Source organism: Centrocercus urophasianus, unplaced genomic scaffold (assembly GCF_019232065.1).
Source record: "Centrocercus urophasianus isolate 14NV4802_14NV808 unplaced genomic scaffold, USGS_Curo_1.0 seq_49, whole genome shotgun sequence".
Classification (NCBI taxonomy): domain Eukaryota; kingdom Metazoa; phylum Chordata; class Aves; order Galliformes; family Phasianidae; genus Centrocercus; species Centrocercus urophasianus.
The window spans coordinates 965,853-985,437 of record NW_024885077.1 but is presented as its reverse complement, the minus strand read 5'-3'; the positions used below and the strand labels follow the sequence as shown (position 1 = coordinate 985,437).

The window sequence follows — 19,585 nt, the reverse complement described above, 5'->3', positions numbered from 1 at the left end:
ACTTGCAAAGGCAAGCGGCTGCCTGGCCGTTTTCCATACCCTGCTGCTTACGACGCAGACCTCTCCAAAAGAGTCCCCAAGCACACATCTGCCTTTGCAATGCTCCAGAAAGCCTGCATCTCGCAGATAGGCTCTCCAGCTTGGCAGGAGACTGCTGTGAGTCATGTTGCAATTACACTGCTTATTAATATTTGAAAAAAGCAGCGAAGAAAGGACCCTGGTGATGCATTTCCTCCATGTGACTTAACTGGGAATGGCTCAAAAGTAATTCTAAGCTGATTTATTTAATCCTGTCTTCTATTTATTTAAATGTTTGGGGGGGATTTTTTTTTTTTTTTTTGAGGAAATCCATCGACAAGTCAATCCATTAAACATCACTGCTCAGCTGGCTCCCAACCAGCTCTGCTGAGAAAATAGAAGTGGCCAAAGTAGAAGAGGGGGGTACAAGCTGGGCATTTCTGAGAAGGGTGGGGACAAATTGGAATGGCTGATCTGGAATGTCAGCGCCCAGATTTTGCCAAGAGACCCAGTTAGGATCCACAGATGCAATACAGAGAAGCTGGAGCAAAGCTGAAGCAAGCAGTTCTCTTTGATATGTAGACGAGTCGGGATGTGAGGCTCCTGGCTGTCAGGTTCTGCGTTGCTGCCCTGCGTCACCGTGCTCTGATTTGCATGCTCGCCCATCCACGTGTGTCTGTGAGCTGGTTTTGAAGGCAACCTTTAAAAGCTGCAGTTAAAATTTGATGTGGTTAAAAACTTCCTTACAGCTCCGAGATAGCAGGATGCTGGGGAGAGTGTTTTTCTCTGCACAAGCTGCTGCTTTCATCTTTCTCAGCTCTGCTACCTGCTGGCGTGAGGCTGAGAGCTGATGTCAGAGGTGGTGAAGAGTGGAAGCCCCAGTCCAGCACTCACGGTTAAATGCAGCACTGCTGCAGAGGGCAGGACCTGCTCGTTGGGTTATCACCCTCTGCAGGCTGTTGCAGAGGCAGCTCCTAGCTGCTCAGCTCATCCCAGCCTGGATTCCAGGTACCGTATTGAGGTGAATGCAGCAGAGAAAAATGAGAAGTTATGACCCCATTTATTTTCTTTGTTTGGCTTCGTTTTCCTTTCTCCAGCTCCAGCATGGAGTTTCATACATGCCCCGTCATGCTGTTGGTCTTGTGGGCTGGGACTTCTTTCTGACTCAGCGGGGTTGGGGGATGAATCACAAAACCATTAAGACTGGAAACGACCTCTCAGATCCGCAAGCCCAACCCACCCCATCGTGCCCACTGCCCACGTCCCTCAGTGCCACATCCCCACAGCTCTGGGACGCCTCCAGGGATGGTGACTCCCCCTTGCATCACTCTTTTGGGGCAGACATTGTTCCTAATGTCCCACCTGAACCTCCCCTGGTGCAACTTGAGGCCATCCCCTCTCATCCTGTCGCTGCTACCCAGGAGCAGTGGTGGGATTGGTGTCTGATCTGAAGCAGGATAGAGCCCAGCTCCCTTCTACTCTGCTAGAGGAAAACTGCCTTAATGCAGGCTTTGGAATCAGCAAGAAAATCCCGATGATCTCTTAGCTTGCGTCCTTTGGAAGCCCGCTTCTGCACCTGGCAAGTGATGGGGAGCTGGGGCCCTGTCCTGAGCCCAGGATGTTGTCATTCACGAGTGTATTTTACTCCCTGGTGACAAAACGTGGTGGCTCTGAGCATCGGGCTGCATTCTGGCAGCTCTCTGAGCTGTGCCGTCCTATTAAATCCCAGCAAATGTCTCCCCTTGCGCCCGATCCGCAGCACAATGAAGCTTAACAAAAGCTTGTGCCAGAGCGAATCGCCGTCTTCGTGAGGTTTGGTTTTCAGCTGTGCTCTGTTGGTTTTAGGTCCATTGTGTTCCAGCTCCCGGCCTTTAATTCAGCACCGCTAGAATATTGTGATCCCGTGCAAAGCAGAGAGCAGGGCGAGTGCACAGGGAGGAGAGCACTGAGCGTGCCTGGCTTTTGTTTTCGTGATTTTTATAAATATTTTGATATTTATGTGATAAATATTTTCCAGGGAGAGACTCCAGGCGCTTGGATACCAAAGCAGGGAGGTTACCCGTTCTCCAGAAGTTGCACTTGAGGGTGTACTTTAGGGCTTTAATGGTGGGGTGGAGAGAGAGGTATATAATTTAAGTTGGATCATGGAAAATGCGGTCAGCCCAACCTTACGTCCATGCAGGCAGCCTGCAAGCAGCAATCACACTGCTTGGTGCAGCGGGATGGAATGATGCTCTCTGTGTGCTATAAGGACTCGAGGAAAGGCGAGGGCACCGGGTTGAAAGCTGCTCCGTGCTCCACGTCGTGCTGGGCTGGGAGGTTTCTGAGGGGGAGGCTGGTCCGTGGGGAGCAGCTTGGCTCAGCACAGCACTAGGCTGTAATTATGTGGTTAGGGACTGAAGGTAAGGGCTGCAATACACGTGTACGTAGTTTGTAGTTGAACTGTCTGTGTTGGAGGGGACCCTAAAGGCTGTCTGTTCCCAGCCCTGCACTGAGCAGGGACACCTACAGCTCCATCAGTGCTCACAGCCCCGTGCCCTGACCTTGGCTGTGTGCAGGGATGGGGCAGCACCAGCTCTGTGTGCAGCCTGTGCCACCACCTCACTGCCCTGAGCACGAAGGACTTCTTCCTTAATTCTAACCTGCATCTCCCCTCTTTTAGTTCAAATCCATATCCCCTTGTCCTATCACAACAGTCTGCTGAAGAGTCTGTCCCCTTCTTTCTTACAACCCCTTTAGATACTGAAAGGCCGCTATTGGATCTGGCCGTGCTGCTTTGGATGCAGCCCAGTTGGCTTTCTGGGCTGCGAGGGCACATTGCCCAGCTGCCAGCCACTGGTACCCCCAGGTCCTTTTCAGCAGGGTTGTGCTCCATCCTTTCATCCCCCAGCCTGTGCTGGCAGGAAGAGTTGCTATGACCCAGGTGCTTAGCTTTGGTGAACCGCCTCCCTCCTTCCTGCTGTGTTTGCTGCTGCCATGAAGGTGTGCTCGCATGGCCTGGGAGGATTTTCCTGTAGCAGAGGGAGAAAGGAAGCCTTCATTCTGCTCTGCCAGCTGAAGCAAATGCCACAGAGATGTGAGGAGCGCTGCTCCATCCCCTCCCAGCAGCAGGCTGAAACCCAGCGGCTGTGAAAAAAGAGAAAGAAAAGGGCTTGGCAGGATCAGGGGAGAGAAGTCACTGTGCTGGGGGCCTGAAAAGAGCCCTGGTTACATTGCTGTGGGAAGATTAATGGTGGGCTTCTCTTTCTTTTCATGTTTTTAAAGCTGCAGAGGGGGGGGCATGTGAGTTTGCTTTTCACACCTTGCATGCCTGAGGCCCAGCAAGTGCTGCCGGTTGGACTCCTGGCTCTGGTATGGCTTATTCTTCCCTTCCTGGTTGCATCTGGAAGCTTCAGAGGTAGACAAAAAAACGCACCAAAGCAGCATAAACGCTGCTCTGCATGCCTTGAAGGAGCCTGGGTGTAGTGAGGGGCTGCCAGGAGTGGCAGAGCAGAGCGAGGACCATTGTGGCAGTGCTGCTCCTCAATCTCAGTCCCTTTTGAAGAAGAGCTTTTACAGCCCTTCCTCTTATCCACCCTGGGGGCATCACGCTCCAGCTGGGCTTCCATCCTCTGCTCTGCTCGGCTGTTTGTGGTGTCACACGTCCCTGTTGTTGCCCAGGGACATACAAGGCTGTGCTTAGTGTAGGCATGCTTTAATCTTCTCTTTTTTTAGGGTTTTCCTTAAATAGCAGCACCTTCAGGAGCTCAGTCCATGCCCTTATCACATGCAGCTGATGCAGTGCCTTGGCTCTGCCCATCCGTGGGAGTAGCAGGAGAATCCAGGTGGGAAAGCACCCAAGGAAGCATGGGGGCATCCGTCCACCCGCTCCTACGTGAGCCAGCACGCATGATGGCAGTGCTACTGCAGGCTCAACTCAACCAGAACAAGGGACAAATGAACCTGACCTACATCTGAAGAGACCCACGGCTCTCTGCTCTGTGTGCCCTCAAAATCTGTGCTCTGGAGGCAATGTGGAGAGCAGTTTCACTGCTCCCAGGGCTGAGAAATAGCTGCTCGTTTAGAACAGCCATCCCGTAACCCATTCCTGGCTGTGAGGTTTGCTTCGAGCCACAGCCTGACCCACTGTTTGCAGCACCATGTGTCCTGCAAAGCCACCCTGCTTTAGGGGCTCATTCCTGCTCTTTGGCCCCAAGGAGAAACGTGTTGCCCTGAATCTCATCGATTTCTGCAGCCCCCAGGGAAATCACACTTGGAGACTCCAGGCAGGGCAGAGGCAGTCCTCACTGCAGGGCCTCCACCACAGTGCTTTTTGGCATCAGCGTGCATCCTCACCAGCGCATGGAAGGAGCTTTTTGGGATCTGTGCAAGGTGTGGGGCCTCCCGCCCTCTTCACATCCTCACTGCAGGGCTACCACACCCCTAAAAATCCCCCAGGGCTCCCGCATTGCCCAGCTCTTGGCTCCCGTATGCTCTCCCATTGCCTGACCCATCCCTTGCCCGGGAGCTGGGAATGGTTCCGTCCCTTTTGCAGAGGGATGGGACCAGCTCTGCTGGCGCAGCCGGCCCGTTGCCATGGCAGTGGCAGCCCCGTGCTCCTGCAGGATATTGCTTTCTTCCAGCTTCCATCTCAGGGATGTGCAGCGCATACCAAGTGCTCTGGCTCTGCTCTGTCCCACCGGGGCTGGGAACTGCTCTGCAGCACACAGAGAGGAGGTTGGGCTCCCTGCCTCGTTCCCACGGCTGGAGAACCCCAGCTCTTCACATCCACTGCTCCTCATCCTCTGGGTCTTTATGCGCCATCCCTCCTGGTTCTTATTTCCTCCGTGTTTTTGCAATTAGGAAATCCAGACCGTGCGGATGAAAGGGTAAATTGTGGGATTTAAGGCCTTGGGAGGCAATGGGGGTGAATTTCAATTGTGGTCCTATTGTTGAAGCTGCTGGTGTTGTCCATGCTGAGATATCCAGGCTGATAGCCTAAGGTGGGCATTGTCACAGCCAGGCAGGGGGCTGGGACCGTGTTGTAGAGCCACAGAATCATTAAGCTTGGAAAAAGCCACTAAGATCACCGAGTCCAACCCCCAACCCATCCCCCTGTGCCCACTGACCACGTCCCTCAGTGCCACATCCTGCTCCATTCCTGCCCCTGCCTCCTTTATCTCAGCAACCAAGGCTTGAAATCCCTGCAAAACCAGGAGGGGGAGAGGAGTGAGTTCTCTCTATGGGGAGCCACGGGCTCCCTTCCCTGTAAGAGGATGAGAGTTGATGACGTTGGTGACATCCCACAATGGCAACAAGGTCCCATCAGTGACAACATTGCAGAGCAGCCATAGGTTGGGCTGCATTCTTCTGTCTTCAGGGATGGTTCCTCATTGCCAAAGCTGCTGTTGTCATCTTTTCTCCTCCCCTCAGTTGCCCCACGCTGGGATTTCGTTGTGTTTATGCCCATGGGGGTCCTCCCAAGCATGGTTACCACTCACAGTACTGCTGCACCTTCCCACGGCCAGCTCTGAGAACCACCTGCTCAGGCTAATGGGGCCTAAAAATCAGCTGTAACTGCACTAAATAACTTCAACTACCCATGCAACACATTATCACGGGTCTCATTTTCAACTTGTGCACATGTAAAAAGATGTCATCGTTTTTTGTTTTCTTCGGGATGAGGGTTTTCTTGGTAGCTGAAATTCCCATCTCATGCATCTCCACGGAGAGATGCCCCTGGCTTGGGAAGTGCATGAGAAGTCCTCAGCATTGCACTTGGATGTCCTGTGCTGGGTGCAGCTGTGCAGTGAGGCTTTTCTGGCAGCCCTGGTACGCTCAGAGCATCAGGGAAGAGTGACGAGATGTCTGTGCCCAAGGACATCGGGTTGGAGAGGGACCCAAAATAGCTCGAGACATGAGAAGAGTTGAGGGGGGAAAAAAAAAAGCACCAACCTGTAATAACTTCTCCAGAAGTGCTATATATAGTTACACAGGCTGAGCAGATGGCTGGAACGAGGGAGCAGCTCTCGGGTGCTGAGAGGGAGCAAACCCAGACCTCCCCAGACTGGGAGAAGCAGGCTGAGCTCCCAGCTGCACAGTGTGGCTTAGTTTCCCCTGCTTCCTTGGGACCTGCAGAATAGAAATAGAATGAATTTTCTCGTTGGGCAGGAAAGTGAAAAGACCACTAAGATTGACAAGCCCAACCCAGGCCAGCCCCACCATGCCCACTGCCCACGGCCCTCTGTGCCACATCCCCATGGCTCTGGGGTACATGCAGGGATGGGGACTTCACTGCTGCTTTTCCTGCCCCAGCTCCTGGGCAATCATTTGAAATCTTCACTTTGAACTTGATAGGTACCCCTGTTTTCTCTACGTCTTTTGTGTCATGCAGGGATTTGATGCTCTGGCAGTGATTTTGGAAGGCAAAGCTCACCTTCAGCTGCTCTGTGCCTGCTCACCGATGCTCTCCATCTCCTCACAGGTTATCCTCAAGGACCTGGAAGTGCTGGCTGAGATTGCCTCTTCTCCAGCAGGACAGACAGAGGGATATGGCCCCTCCGAGGCTGCAGAGCCACGACCCAGCCAGGTGGAGCTCCACGTCCCCATTCGGAACAGCCAGCTGAGCTCTTCAGGTATGTGTCCTGCACTGCACTCTGAATGGTAGGCCAAGGCTGTCTGTGTTACTTTGGTCTTTCTCCTTGCTCATCTTCTGGGGTAAGAACACAATGACCAGCAAGGTTATAGAATCATTACCATTGAAAAAGAGCTCTCAAATCCCTGAGCCCAACTCACTCCAGCATGCCCACTGCCCACGTCCCTCAGTGCCACATCCCCACTGGGACACCTCTAGGAATGACGACTCCCCACATCCCTGGGCAGATGCTGCAGAGCTTAGTGCAGAAGGATGTTGTTATTGCCCTTCTTTATGGGACACCCTTATGGGTGTCAGCCTGTCTTCTCATAAGAGCCCTCCAAGTCCCTAAAAGCAGCTCAGTCTGGGTGCTCGCTATAAACCCAGGTGCTCAGCACGCACAGCTCCTCTGTGCCTGTGATGCAGTACATTGCTGGCTTGTGGCTGCATGTGCTGAATGCAAACTGTGGCGTTGCTGTGAGCACTGTGGAGACCTCGGAGGAGAGATGCAGAAGGACAGTCCTGTTGTTTGGACAGGGGGAAAAAGCCCTTCATTAATCATCCCGGCACATTGGGCAGCTTTTTCCACCTCCCCCCCCATCCGTGGCTCATCCTCCACTATTCGTTGGCTGCCCCTTCTCCTCGGCTGCTGCTTTTGCTGCTGCTATTTCGGAGCCTCCCCGTTGTGCTCCCCACGCCAGGTCTGCCTGGCCAAAGGCACATTTCATGTCAGCTGTGGATTGTAAACTCAGAGCAGAGCCAAGGCAGCCCCTCCCTGCGCAGCAGAACCAGCGCCGCAGCCATGCGTTCCGCTCCCTGCATTTGTTTTCTTTGAAGAACACCGATTATTTTCCCCCTCCTTGGACTGCAGCAGAAAGCAGCCAGGTTTTGGCAATCCATGGGCTGCCCAGGGTTCGTTTTCCTGCAGCTCTGCCTGCCTGGTACATGCAGGATGGAGGGTGGGGGGTGAATTGCCACTGATGTGAGCCCACACGGGTGGAGCAGCCCCACGGTGCTGCCAAAGGGCTGCAGTTCAGCTCACACCGATGGCTGTCTGAGGTTTCCTTCCTTGTGGATTATCTAAAAATAGCAGGCTGCATGGCGTGCGGCCGAACGGCTGCCGTGGCCCCTCAGCTCTCTGGAAGAGCAACTTGGCTTCGGTTCTGCGAGTGCAACGCTGAAAAGGAGTCTGGTGCTGCTCTCCGTGTTCAGCAGAGCTGCTGCAGCCAGAGCTCCAGCTCTGAGAATCCACATGGGTTGTGATGCGCTCTGCTTCGGTCACCTCGTTTGCTTTCTTCTTCTTTAGAAAGGTTCCCAGAGTTGAGCTTTGCACATGCGTCGGCTTTTACCCAAAGGTGGGTGCTCCCCAGTTCTGCAAATGGGCTGTGGGCTGTGCAGGGGTCACAGCAGGGCTGGGAGCCTCCTGTGTCATGGTGGGAAAGTGGGGGCTCTTTGAAACAAGCTCTTTTTGCTGAAGGGTTGTTTTGGTGAGGGTGTTCTTGGGGTTTTGGAACAAAACCAGTGGAAATCCGTACACCTGAACGTGGTGCTGGTGTAATGGTGTGCGATTAGAGGGAGCAAAGCTAAAGTGGCACTGAGGAGCTTGGTGTGACTGTGTGTGACTGCACCAGTGGGAAAGGCACTGTTTTGTACTGGAGCAGACAGGAGCAGTCCTCCCCGGGCAGTTCTGTGCCATGCTTTGGCTTGGAGCTCTTTCTGGAAGCAGGATGCCATCGCACAACCAACACTGGACGGCAGGCCGCAGAGTTCTGGTGCTTCCCCCTGGGGTCACCCCATTGCCTTCATGCCCTCGCTGGGAGCAGGACTGAGTAACTCCAGCTCTGCTTCTGTCCTACATCCCAGCACGCAGCTCTGCAGGTGGGTGAGCGTGGCCATCTCCAGCCCTTGCCCGGGCAGCGGCTCTCTGTGCCACTCTCCCCACGCAGTCAGCAGGGGAGGCAGAAGGGGCCCATGCCACGCCGCGGGCTTCCCCCACTTCCTCTCTCACCCTTTCTTCCCTCGGGATGTGTTTATGCAGTTGTTTCCCTGCCATTCACTCGTGTTTCCTTCAGATGCTGGGTGATTAGTCAGGAAAACGGTGTCCCACTTCCGCAGCCTGTTCCCAGCTCGGGGTTTTATTTAGCTGCTTTGTTCTCCCATTACATAAGGTCAGCTGCCCTCCAACAGCTTCTCCTGGCACAACGAGGTGAGAAGGGGTGTGTGGGAGTCCCGGCAGGCCTCCTCCTGCCTGCATGGGGCAGCTGAGCCTTCTGCAGTCCCTCTGTTACCTTCTGCCTTCCCTTCTGCCTGCTTTTTCCAGGGCTCTGTGGAGGTGTAGCTGGAGAAAACCAGAGGGAAAGCCGTGCGTTTTCTCACTGCCACGTCTCGCATTTGCCATCTCAAGTGGTTCAAGTGCTGCTGGAGCATCCCTGATGCAGAGGCAGATGGTGAGCCGTGCATCAGATGCCCTGTTTGGTGACCCTGGGTGGCAGATCCCAGTGACAGGAGAGGAGCTGCAGGAACAAGCCTGGGGCTGGCACCTCTTTGGGGTGACAGTCCAAGCACCCGTCTGGCTTCCAGCAGCTTTACTACAGGGTTGTTCTACCAACCACACCAAAGTCAGGTACAAGCAGCAGATGGCCCACGAGTGGTTACCACCATGGTGCAAGCCCTGCAGCCTACTTCTTCAGCTCAATTCTGCACAGTTGGAGGGCAGCCCCTCCAAAAGGCTGTCAGCCCCAGCAGCTCCGTGTGCACATCCCTTCCTGTCTGCACGGAGCAGCACCACAACCCTTTGTTCTGCAGGAGGCACCTTCCTCTCCCTGCAGTCCCTCCTAGCTGGCTTCCTACCGGAGGTGGTGGGGACACTGACGTGCCCTCAGAGCACATCACACCAGGGGATGTTTATGGGGAGGCTGACTTCATACGTGGGTGTGCTAACACGCTTGAGGTCATTAGTTTCAACCAGCAGCGCTCAGGATTCTGTGGATTACTCCTGAGCAGCCTGCTAACAATCCCTAAGAAACGTGGTCTGCTTTGTTCAGGCACTGATGGGAAGGTGATGAGTGCTGTGCCATCACCTGGGCTTCTCTCTGTCCTTCTTGGTCACTGCAAAGCAAAACCCATCCATGCTCATCCTCTGCTGCCAGGATGCAGCAGATGCCACCAAATGGAGCACTTGCTCACAGAGGAGCTTATTTGCAGGCAGGTTTCAAGGGATCAGAAGCACGGGAGTAAATGAGGGGTCTGAGTTCTGTCAGCTCAGCACCCTGAAAAGGATGAGGGTATGAGGGTCCCCTAAATGACAGCCTGAAAGACAGCAGGAAAAGCCTCATTAGGCATCCAGATGTGCCTTCTCCCCTGCCCATCAGCCATGGGGTGATGCCAGCTGGCTGCCATGCCTGCAGCAGGGCATGGATAGGGCACTGCTGTCCCCCACCAGGGACCTCTCAGTGCTGAGGTCTCCCAGATAGCAAAGAGGGCAGTGGTGGCCACATGGGGAGCAGGGCAGGAGCAGGCAGAGCACAACCAGGGCCAAGCACCGTCGGTACTTTCAGAGTGTTCCTTTCCTCAGCAGCATCCTGTGCTTTGGAGAGGGCTGAGCTGACGTCTCTCAGAGCCCAGCTGAGCTGCCGACGCTCTCGCATCTGTTTCCAGCTACGCCCCATGCTGGGTTTTGCAGGGGGAGTCTGCCTTTATTTCATTTATTTTTTTTACAGCTCTATTTTTATCCTGCTCTGCGAGGCTTTGCTCCGATTGAAAACGTCCTAGGGAAGGGAAGGAAGGGAAGAAGGCTGCTGGGGGAGGTACAGAGCAGATTCCCACGTCCCTACGTGGGGCTGTGCTGAGCTCCATGGGGCTGGGGCCAGCTGCATGCAGGGGTAGCCTAAGGAAGTCAGTGCTGGAAGAGTGAGCTCTGAGGGAATGGGGGGGATGCTGGGCTCCAGCAGCCCCATCCACACGCAGAGCATGGCAGTGGGATGCAGGAGCTGCTCTGTCTCGATGCTGGAAATCTTGCTGGAGGCAACGCTTCCTCCCAGACCCTCGATCATACTAAGCGTTTTGTGAGTGAGGAAGCAGTCTCCAATTACCCTTTTTATGGGAATGAAGACGCAGCACCCACCCTGCAGTGCTCCTTGCCAGCTCCCAGCCTCTCCCCCCCATCACCCAGTCTGGGTCTGCACTGAAATTGCCTCAATTGCAACATGAAGTCAATCACTGCAGCTAAACCCGCACCAGTGTCCTGGTGGTTGCTCATTAAACAGCTTATGCTGCTTCAGAAAGGAATCAGTTCTGGTCAGATCACACTTAAATTTGGTTTCATTGGAGTTAAGCAAGTCTGCACTGGTTTTAATTAAGCCCAGTTTGAAGCCAATTATGGGAAATGAGCGGAACTTGTGACGGTAAAGTTTGGTGCTTAGTGGCTGATGTAGGCAAATCCAATGCCTGAGCATTTGAGGATGCTTTGGCACTGCAGGTTTGGAGCCCGCTCCATCCGCCAGGCAGCCAGGTGGCTTGAAGGAAGCAGGCTGTGTGACAATATATATTTATAAGGCCCTTAATATGGATTCCTAATTGCCTGTCTCTTTTGATTTATAACACAGCTGCAGGAGCACACCAGCAATGTGGTGAGCCTGGGTGCTGCAGGAGCCCACTGCCAGGCTGGGAGCTTCCCTTGGGTGAGGTTTGCTGCTCTCCAGCCCAGGGTACTGGGGGGCTCTTTGTGTAATAGCATCGTTGGATACTTGGAGGGGAGAAAAATTGTTTTGGGGGTCACTCTGAGCATCAAAACTCAGCTGAGAGGAGTTGGGAGCAGTCAGCAAATCATAGGATCATGAAGGTTGGAAAAGACCACAGATCCCCCAACCCCAGCCCACCCCCCACCATTCCCACTGCCCACATCCCTCAGTACCACATCCCCATGGCTCTGGGATACCTCCAGGGACGGTGACTCCCCCAGCTCTTGGGCAGCTGTGCCATTGCATCACTGCTCTTTTGGGGCCGAAATTGTTCCCACCTGCAGATCCAAGCAGTGCCCGCGTTCAGTTCTGTTGCAGACAAGAAATTGCCTTTTGTTCCTATTACAGCTGAGCCCAGGCTGAGCTCTGTCACTGCTCTAAGCAGGGATCTTCCTCCTGCTCCTCCTGGGTACCAACCAAACCCCCGGCAGCCCCGCTCGTGGTGCGTTCGCAGCCGATCTGTCAGCTTACAAATCTGCAAAGTCTCACTCGAGGGGAAGGGGGAGAGGTGCAAGCTTCAATGAACCGAGCCACAGTTTTCGTCACACCTCTCTGCTCGTCTCTCGTGCTGCATGGAAACACTGAAAGCTGCTCACACAGCTCTCCCACGCCGGATCTCAGTGCGCTGAGCCATAACCCATGGGGCCACAGGCTGAGATTGAAGAGCCCTGGGGATGTGGCACCGAGGGATGTGTGCTCAGTGGGCATGGTTGGGGTGGGCTGGGGTTGGACCTGGGGGTTTGAGAGATCTTTTCCCACCCCAGTGACTCTGTGATTCTAAGATGCGTTGTGTTATTGGCTTCCAACTGCCACCACTAGAAGTCATGAGACGAAGCGGTGAGTCTGAAAGATGTAGAGGGGTCGATGGCAGATCCAGGGTGAGCGCTGTGCTGCTGCCCATGCAACGAGGGGGGGCAGAGACATAAAAGGGGAGTCCTGAGGATGGAGGGACTCGCAGGGACAGCACTTCCCCTGGATGGGTTGCAGCCTCAGTGCGTTGGGTTGGGTGCAGGGCTGCCCCGTGTGCGGCTGTTCCCCTTTGCAGGCACTGGTGAGAAGTGCTAACAGCTGTAGCAGCGACACGCCGGGCACGGCTGTGGTTTCACTCTGGGTGATCCATGCCTGGAAACAATCACACCTTTGTTTCGGAGCACATTGTCTCAGCAGTGTAATATTTTTGCCCAGATCAGCTTACCTGCAGCTGAGGGGAAACACGATGCTGTGGCTCACGCTTGTGCTCGGGGAGAGGCCTGCTTCAGAGCACAGCTCAGGGCTTCAGCTGTACTGGGGAAGGGGATCCCATGGGAAGGAGGCACCCGTGCCTCTGCAGCAGGTTTTGCTCCATCCTTTTGGATGCTCACATCTGCACCTCCCCGTATCGCTGCCATCAGCGCAGTGGGAATCAGCCCAGCGACTTTTCCATCAGCCCAGGCTTCGGCTGCCTGATTGCCTTTTTAATTGGCTGCTCCGTGCTCTGCTAAATCCCGACAGAAGCAGACACCACTCGTAAATCAAACTGCACGTGTCTCCACTGGAGCCCAATGGGAGCCCTGACCATGTCGGGCTGTGCACAGCTTCACTGTGCTCCTCCACTTGTAGGGGATGTTAAGGGAGAGCCCTGCAAACAGCCACGGTGGTGCTGCTCACCCAGCATGCTGTGACCCCTTGTGATCCCATTGCCATCCTAATCCTCCAGCCCTGAGCCAGGTGTGTGAGGAGGAATCATGAAAGAGCCTTCCAGTCTGTAAGCTTGGCTCCCTGCTGCGTTGTGACTGGGCTTCTGTGCCCATCCTACCAGCCCTGGGGCATGGGGAGGTGACAGACCAAGTGGGCCTGTGTCACCTGCAGCAGCATGGTGCTGCTGAAAATATGGCTTGGAGCATCTCTGGCACACGGGGGCTGTCTGCTTTGTGGAATGGCTTTACAAGTTTTACCCAAAGATATGGGATTGTGCATTTACTCAGAGCTTGGCTACCCCTTCTGTCAGCTGCTAGAACTGGTGGGATCTGTGGCCATCTCCCACAGAGCCCATTTCATCCCTGTGTGCTTGCTCAAGGCTGTAAATATGTCAGGATACTTCCCCTGGGATGGAGAGTGCTGGCTCTGCTCAGGCTGAGGCTTGGAACTCCACAAGTGCGTTGCCATATTTTAGGTGCCTGTGCACTGATTGAGACTGCTTTGGCCAATGTGAACCATCTGCTCTCATTTCCTCCCCAGGACCTAAAGGCTTGGAGTGCTCTCCCTCCACCCCCACCATGAATTCCTACTTCTACAAGTTCATGATCAACCTGCTCAAGAGGTTCAGCAGCGAGAGGAAACTCCTGGAGACGAGAGGAGCCTTCATCATCAGGTCAGCCCCCAGCGCTGGATGGGCAGGGTGGGCTGGGGGAAGGGGCCAAGCTCCGTGCTCTCCCACATCACCAGCAGCCAGAAGTGGTTTCCGCAAGCCTCCCTCGCTTGCTGGTAGTCAGTGCTGACGTTTCTAGAGCAAACAGACTTGCCTTTCGCATGTTGAGGCACCACCATATTTCTTGCTCCCAGCCCTGAGGCAAAGTATCTCCCTATTAAATAGTGTTGTCAGATCCCGTTTGTGCTGAGAAGTGAGCAGAGCAGCAGGGGCAGGAGGGCAGGCTGTGGCTCAGGGTGCCACATGGACCGAATTCTTCCACCTGGCTCAGCTCAGAGCACTGCAGATCAGCGTGGTTTCACTGTGCTTGCCTGGTGGAAGCTTCATTCCCAACACGAGTGGGTTTTGCTTCCACTGTTTAGTAGCTGCAGTTAGGCACAGAGGCTGGAAAACCGAGTGTTATGACAGCTGGCAGAGCTTCATCTTGAGTGCAATGAAATCTGGGGCAAGGGAGATAAATTCCTCGACTCGCTTCAAAATAATGGATTTAGCAATCAAGGAAAGGCAAGGTCGAGGCAAAATCAGCAAGGATGTTGGAGGGAGGGAGCAGGACTGGGGTTCCTTCCTCCCTTGGTTTTGGTGTGGTGACAGGCACGCTCCAGTGGGAAAAGAGAACTACTTCTCCAAAGTGTGCAAGCCACACACTTCAGAAAATGAAGTGTGTAGAAGCTCCCAGACTGCTAAACCAGGCTGGGTCCTGTATCAGGCTCAGCTTAATGCTTTGTGCCCAAACCTTTGGGTGGCATGAATGAGTATGGAAAGTTGCTACGGGTCCCCTGGTTGGGCAGGGACACAAGTAAAAGCTCTCTCATATGACGGCCACTTTCAGTTCCTCCCTGGTTGCCACGCTGGAGGTGTGCTGGGAGCCCCACTCAGACTGGTGCTACGTGGGGGGAGGGAGGATGACTCTCACCCCAGGGTTTGGTTGTGCAAAAAATCCACATCGGTGCAAAAAAAAAAAGTCACGTTGTGGCTCACGTGTGCCCTGGGCTGGGGCCAAGGCAGCACTTCTGGGAAGGGTGAGCCCCAGGCACTGCTGAGTAACTCTGAATCCTCCTGACGACAGCGCAAGCGTTGGCTTAACTGCATCGGGGTGAGGAAGATGGGAACAGAGCAGGAGAAGTTTTCCAGGACTGTCTGGAAAAGATTGATCTGCTGCCAGAGGGATCCACCAAAGGCAGAGCCTCGCACTGCTATTTTTAGCTGCTTTCCAAATGAAAGCCATATGCGTCCTCCCGCGTTGCATCCCTCAGCTGTCGGGCACAGAAGCTGACCCCATGCTTCCACCTGGGAGGTGTGGGGAGATCTCACCCTCCGCCACCAGGGATGGTGGAGCTGGGGCAGCGGGGAAGGGGATAAACCTGTTAGCTGAGGTAATGATTGCCAGCCCAAGGATTAGCGCTCGATGGAAAGGGAAATGTTGCGCAGGGTTTACTGCCCACGCAGCATTTTTCCTCGTCACGTTGGCAGTGCTGGGCAAGCTGAGGTCTGTGAGGTCAAGCGGAGGGGCTGCGGTAAGGCAGTTTGTTTTCCAATCCAGCTCAGGCTTGGGCATGTCTGGCTGCTGACTCCAAAAGGACTTTGGTCCCTGTCCCGATGAGCATTGGAGGCAGAGGTCATGGCACACCGTGTGCCCAAGGAGCCGAGCTGTGGGATCCTTGCTCTTCAGGGACACGGGGTCTGTGGGTGCACAGAATGCCCTGCTCAGCCTGCCACCTTGCCCTGGTGGCATCCAGCACTGCATGTGTGGCACGGTGTGCCCTGGCATGCAGAGCGAGCATGTGGCTACAGCAGAGCCTGAGACAGGAGGAAAGGGAAAGGGAAGCACCCAGGAAGGGGCTCCCTGGGCCTGTTTGGTGCACACCTGATTGCAGCGCCCCCTGACCGCTTGGAAGACCTGGCTTTAAAGGAGATGTGCCAGGGGAGCTGCCCTGCTGCCAATGGCGCTCATCTCCAGAGCTGAGAACCGTCTTGCCTTCAGAACTGGCTGCCCTGCCTCTTCTTTTCTACCCAAAGTAGCTCCAGAGTGGTTGTTGGAAGCAGATTCTGATTTCCTTCAGTGTTAGCTCTCTGCTTGATGCACAAAGCTGAGCCTTTCCCTCTAACTCAGAGCTATCTGCCCCAGCTGGCATGCAGCACTGAAAGAGTCCCGTCCTCAGCGGAGCCCTTAAGCAAGAGGAAAACATCCCCATTCAGCTACTGGCCTCCCGATGCTGGTCTGGAACAGCAGAAAAATGCAGAGGAGCTTCCAAAGCATCACATGCCTTTTGGAGCCACATGGCCAGCCTCAAAGCAGAGGAACAGCCGCTGTGCCGGGGCTTGTCCAGGCAGCCAGCACAGAGGTTTCCAGGCTTCATTTAGTGCTCGCCTGTTGGTGGGATGTAGGGATGAAGCAAAAGGCTGAGCCCTGTCCCACAGCTTTCAGGTTCATTGCTGGGAGCGCAGGGCTGGTGACCCAGCAGTGTGGCTAAACAAGAAAACCCACAGGCTGTGCATTGGGCTGGAGATGCCCATGTGCAGGGTGTGCTGCAGGGCAGGGTTTGGCTTTGGAGCCCTTTTTGGGAGCACCAGAGGCTGCCTGAGTCAGCACTGTGCTCTGACCGAGGCACAGGCACTGCCCAAGCTTGTCTTACAGAGCTGGGGTGTGAAATCCCCCGTGGTGCAGCAGCCTCCTCCTATGGGGTGCACGTAACAGGGTGGCCATTGGACAGAGATCCATCACCTTGGGTTTCCCTGACTTCACCCAGGGGGATGCAGGAACCCCATGGGGTCACGAGCTGATCCACTCTGCTGGAGCAGATGGGGTTATTTGGCCAACGTAGGGCATTAAGCTGTGAGCTGGAAAGTCCCAAGGTTCCCACTGGGCAGCAAGTTTGGGTAGGGGAGGGTTCACCTGCAGAACTCCACACCCTGCACTGTCCTTGGGATCTCAAAGTCCCACTGTGACGGAGATCAGGTGCAGCCCTGCTTTGCTGAGGGTGGGGGTGCTTGGAAGAGGATGTCAGCCTAGCACATGGTGCTGGGCAGAGTGATGCCCTTGGCTTGGGGACAGTCTCCTGTTTTGGAGCAGGGAGGGACTTCTGCCTCCACCCAACAACACAGAGGGGATGGAGATGTTGGGAACCCTATATGGATCTGCACAGTCGTGAGGGAATGTTGAGACCACTGGGGGTCTGGGTTAGGGGCAGGGTTAGGTGTAGGGGTAGAGGTAGGGGTAGGATAGGGTTAGGGTCTTGCCATGCTGCCACCATCCACTGGTGATGCACTGCTTCATCCTTACCCTGAGCCCACTGATGCTGGATGTTCCCATGCCCAGAAAATCCCTCTGTCCTCCCCTCCAGCATCAATGCCACGCGCAGAACAAAACCCGCGTTTGTCTCCGCCTGAACCATTCAGCTTGTCCTCAGCAAAGCTCAGGAAAAAATAGAAAGAAAAAAAAAAAAATGCAGCCCCTTTGATAAACTGTGATATGAACTGGGGTAAAATCCAAACAGCTGTGATCACTACAAGGGGAGCTTCTGTGTCGGGAGGCAGCGAGGCTGCGAAAACGCATCGCGCTGCCTGCCAGGATGCTCTCTGGCCGCCTGCCCTTTTGCTTTAATGAACTGTGCACTTTCCCCCTCCCTCCCCATTGCCTCGCAGGAAGGAATAACTGGAGAAAGCTGTTTAGGTTGTTGTTTTTTTTCCTCCGGTTTGCACAACTGAGAGCAGCGATCCCCAACTCCAGGCTTGCAGAGCAGCGCCAGGATGGGGCAGGGGGTCCAAGATGCAGGCTGCCCCCGTCGCAGCAGGAAGGTCCCCAGGTGCCAGCCACCAGCCCCTGTATGTGGGTCAGCCCCCACCCTATGCCACCAGCTTTACGTAAGAGCCATTAGCATGCTGGCGGCTTGCACACTTCCCAGCCTGTGGGGGTTGTTGGGAGCAATCTGTGCTGCACCCCTGCCCTTGGCTCTGCTTTCATTGCCCTGCAAGAGGAACCCGCTTCTCACGCACTAATTGGGGCAGGCCGGAGCTTTGCCATCAATGTGCTGTCCCCGTTTCATCCCTGCAGGCAAACAGGTTTGATTGATCCTGATTTTCCTCCATTGGGCTCGTTGCCTTGCTCATCCTTTGCCCGATCCCCAAAACCACCTCCATGCAGTTTGACATCCAACAGCAGCCATGGGAAGCCCTACTGGCAGCGATGGTAATCCCAACCAGCAGTGATGGGAAGCCCTACTGACAGTAGTGGGAATCCCAACCAGCAGTGATGAGAATCCCAACCAGCAGTGATGGGAAGCCCTGCTGGTAGCAATGGGAAGCCCTACTGGCACCTCACATACAGAGCATTGCTGGAAGCCCTACCAGCAGTGATGGGAAGCCTTACTGGCACCCCATATACGGAGCATTGCTGGAAGCCCTAACAGCAGTGATAGGAATCCCAGCCAGCAGTGATGGGAGGCCCTACTGGTAGCAATGGGAAGCCCTACTGGTAGCAATGGGAAGCCCTACTGGCACCTCACAAACAGAGCATTGCTGGAAGCCCTACAAGCAGTGATGGGAAGCCCTACTGGCAGTAATGAGAATCCCAACCAACAGTGATGGAATGCCCTACCAGCAGTGATGGGAAGCCCTACTGGCACCCCATGTACGGAGCATTGCTGGAAGCCCTAACAGCAGTGATAGGAATCCCAACCAGCAGTGATAGGAGGCCCTACTGGTAGCAATGGGAAGCCCTGCTGGCACCTCACATACAGAGCATTGCTGGAAGCCCTACAAGCAGCTCAGGCTTTGAGGTGGAGAAGATGGAGGATGTTGTGCCTGCTGGATTGAATGGAGGTGGGACATCCCTGTCCTGGAGTTCGGCTTCTGCGGCAGAGCATCCCGGTGGCTCAGGAAATGGGCTTTAAGCATCCTCCACTCCAAAGCTGCCTTGGGACCTGAGGAACTGATGTGTTTTCCTGTAGAAAAATGGAAAACACATGTGAGCAGCAGTGCTGAGTGGGCTGGGACTCGTCAGGGTCAGCGAGAGTGTGGAGGGGAGGAAGGGGAAGTGTGCATAGGGGAGGAAAATCCTTACAGAACAGCCAAGTTCCTTCCAGGGGCAGCTCCTGGGGGTTTCAGGTTCTGTCTCAGTGCTTTCCCTGCAATCCCAGATTGGTGCACGGCGCATGGTGCACAGTGAGGGTCCTCAGCCAGCACCAGATGCGTTTAGGTGGCATCGTAGGGACCTGGGAGGGAGCATCCAACTGCTCTCATCTCACATGGGCCCACTGTGCAAAGCTGCTGGAGCACCTGGGGCTTCTAAACCAGCACGCAGCTGTGGATGTGGTGCTTTCAGCTGACATTCCGTAACGCAGAGCGCTCTCTGAATTGCCTTGTCGGGGTGGTGAGGGCTCCTCCAGGGCTGCCAGCTCCTCGAGTAAGTCAAGGCGTGGGAAGGAAGCACTTCCCTTCCTCCGAATGTGGGAGTGCTCGTGGTGATTGAATGAACAGTACAACACCCAGGGAAATCCCCATTTTGTTGGAGCGGGGACTGGAAGGAGCTGCAGGCAGCTCCCAGCCTGCCTGGGTCCTCATCGGCCGCGTTGCCTCTGGGGCAGCAACCCGCTCCTTGGTCACAGTTCTGTGGGAAGGAATCGGAGTGCTTTTGTTTCTCCTCCTATGAGAAAAGCAATGCAGAAGGTGAGCACAGCCCCAGCTCCCACCTCAGCAATCTGTGCACACCCCAAAGTGGAGCATCCTCCCCCAGCTCCCGGCGCAGCGCTGCGCCCGCTCCTTTAACCTATTTTATTGGCGGCTGAAAGAAATTATAGGGGGAGAAATAAG

The 19,585-nt window shown here is 54.9% G+C and overlaps 1 protein-coding gene across 2 annotated transcripts in view; it reads left to right on the top strand.

Annotated features, from left to right (window-relative positions):
- VAC14 (VAC14 component of PIKFYVE complex) overlaps positions 1-19,585 on the top strand; it is a 52,713-nt gene that overhangs the window by 22,991 nt on the left and 10,137 nt on the right. For both annotated transcript variants that reach the window (XM_042834800.1, XM_042834801.1), the window contains 2 exons: positions 6,482-6,632; positions 13,588-13,720. In XM_042834800.1, the coding sequence (XP_042690734.1) occupies positions 6,482-6,632; positions 13,588-13,720 (284 nt within the window). The remainder of the gene's footprint in view (positions 1-6,481; positions 6,633-13,587; positions 13,721-19,585) is intronic.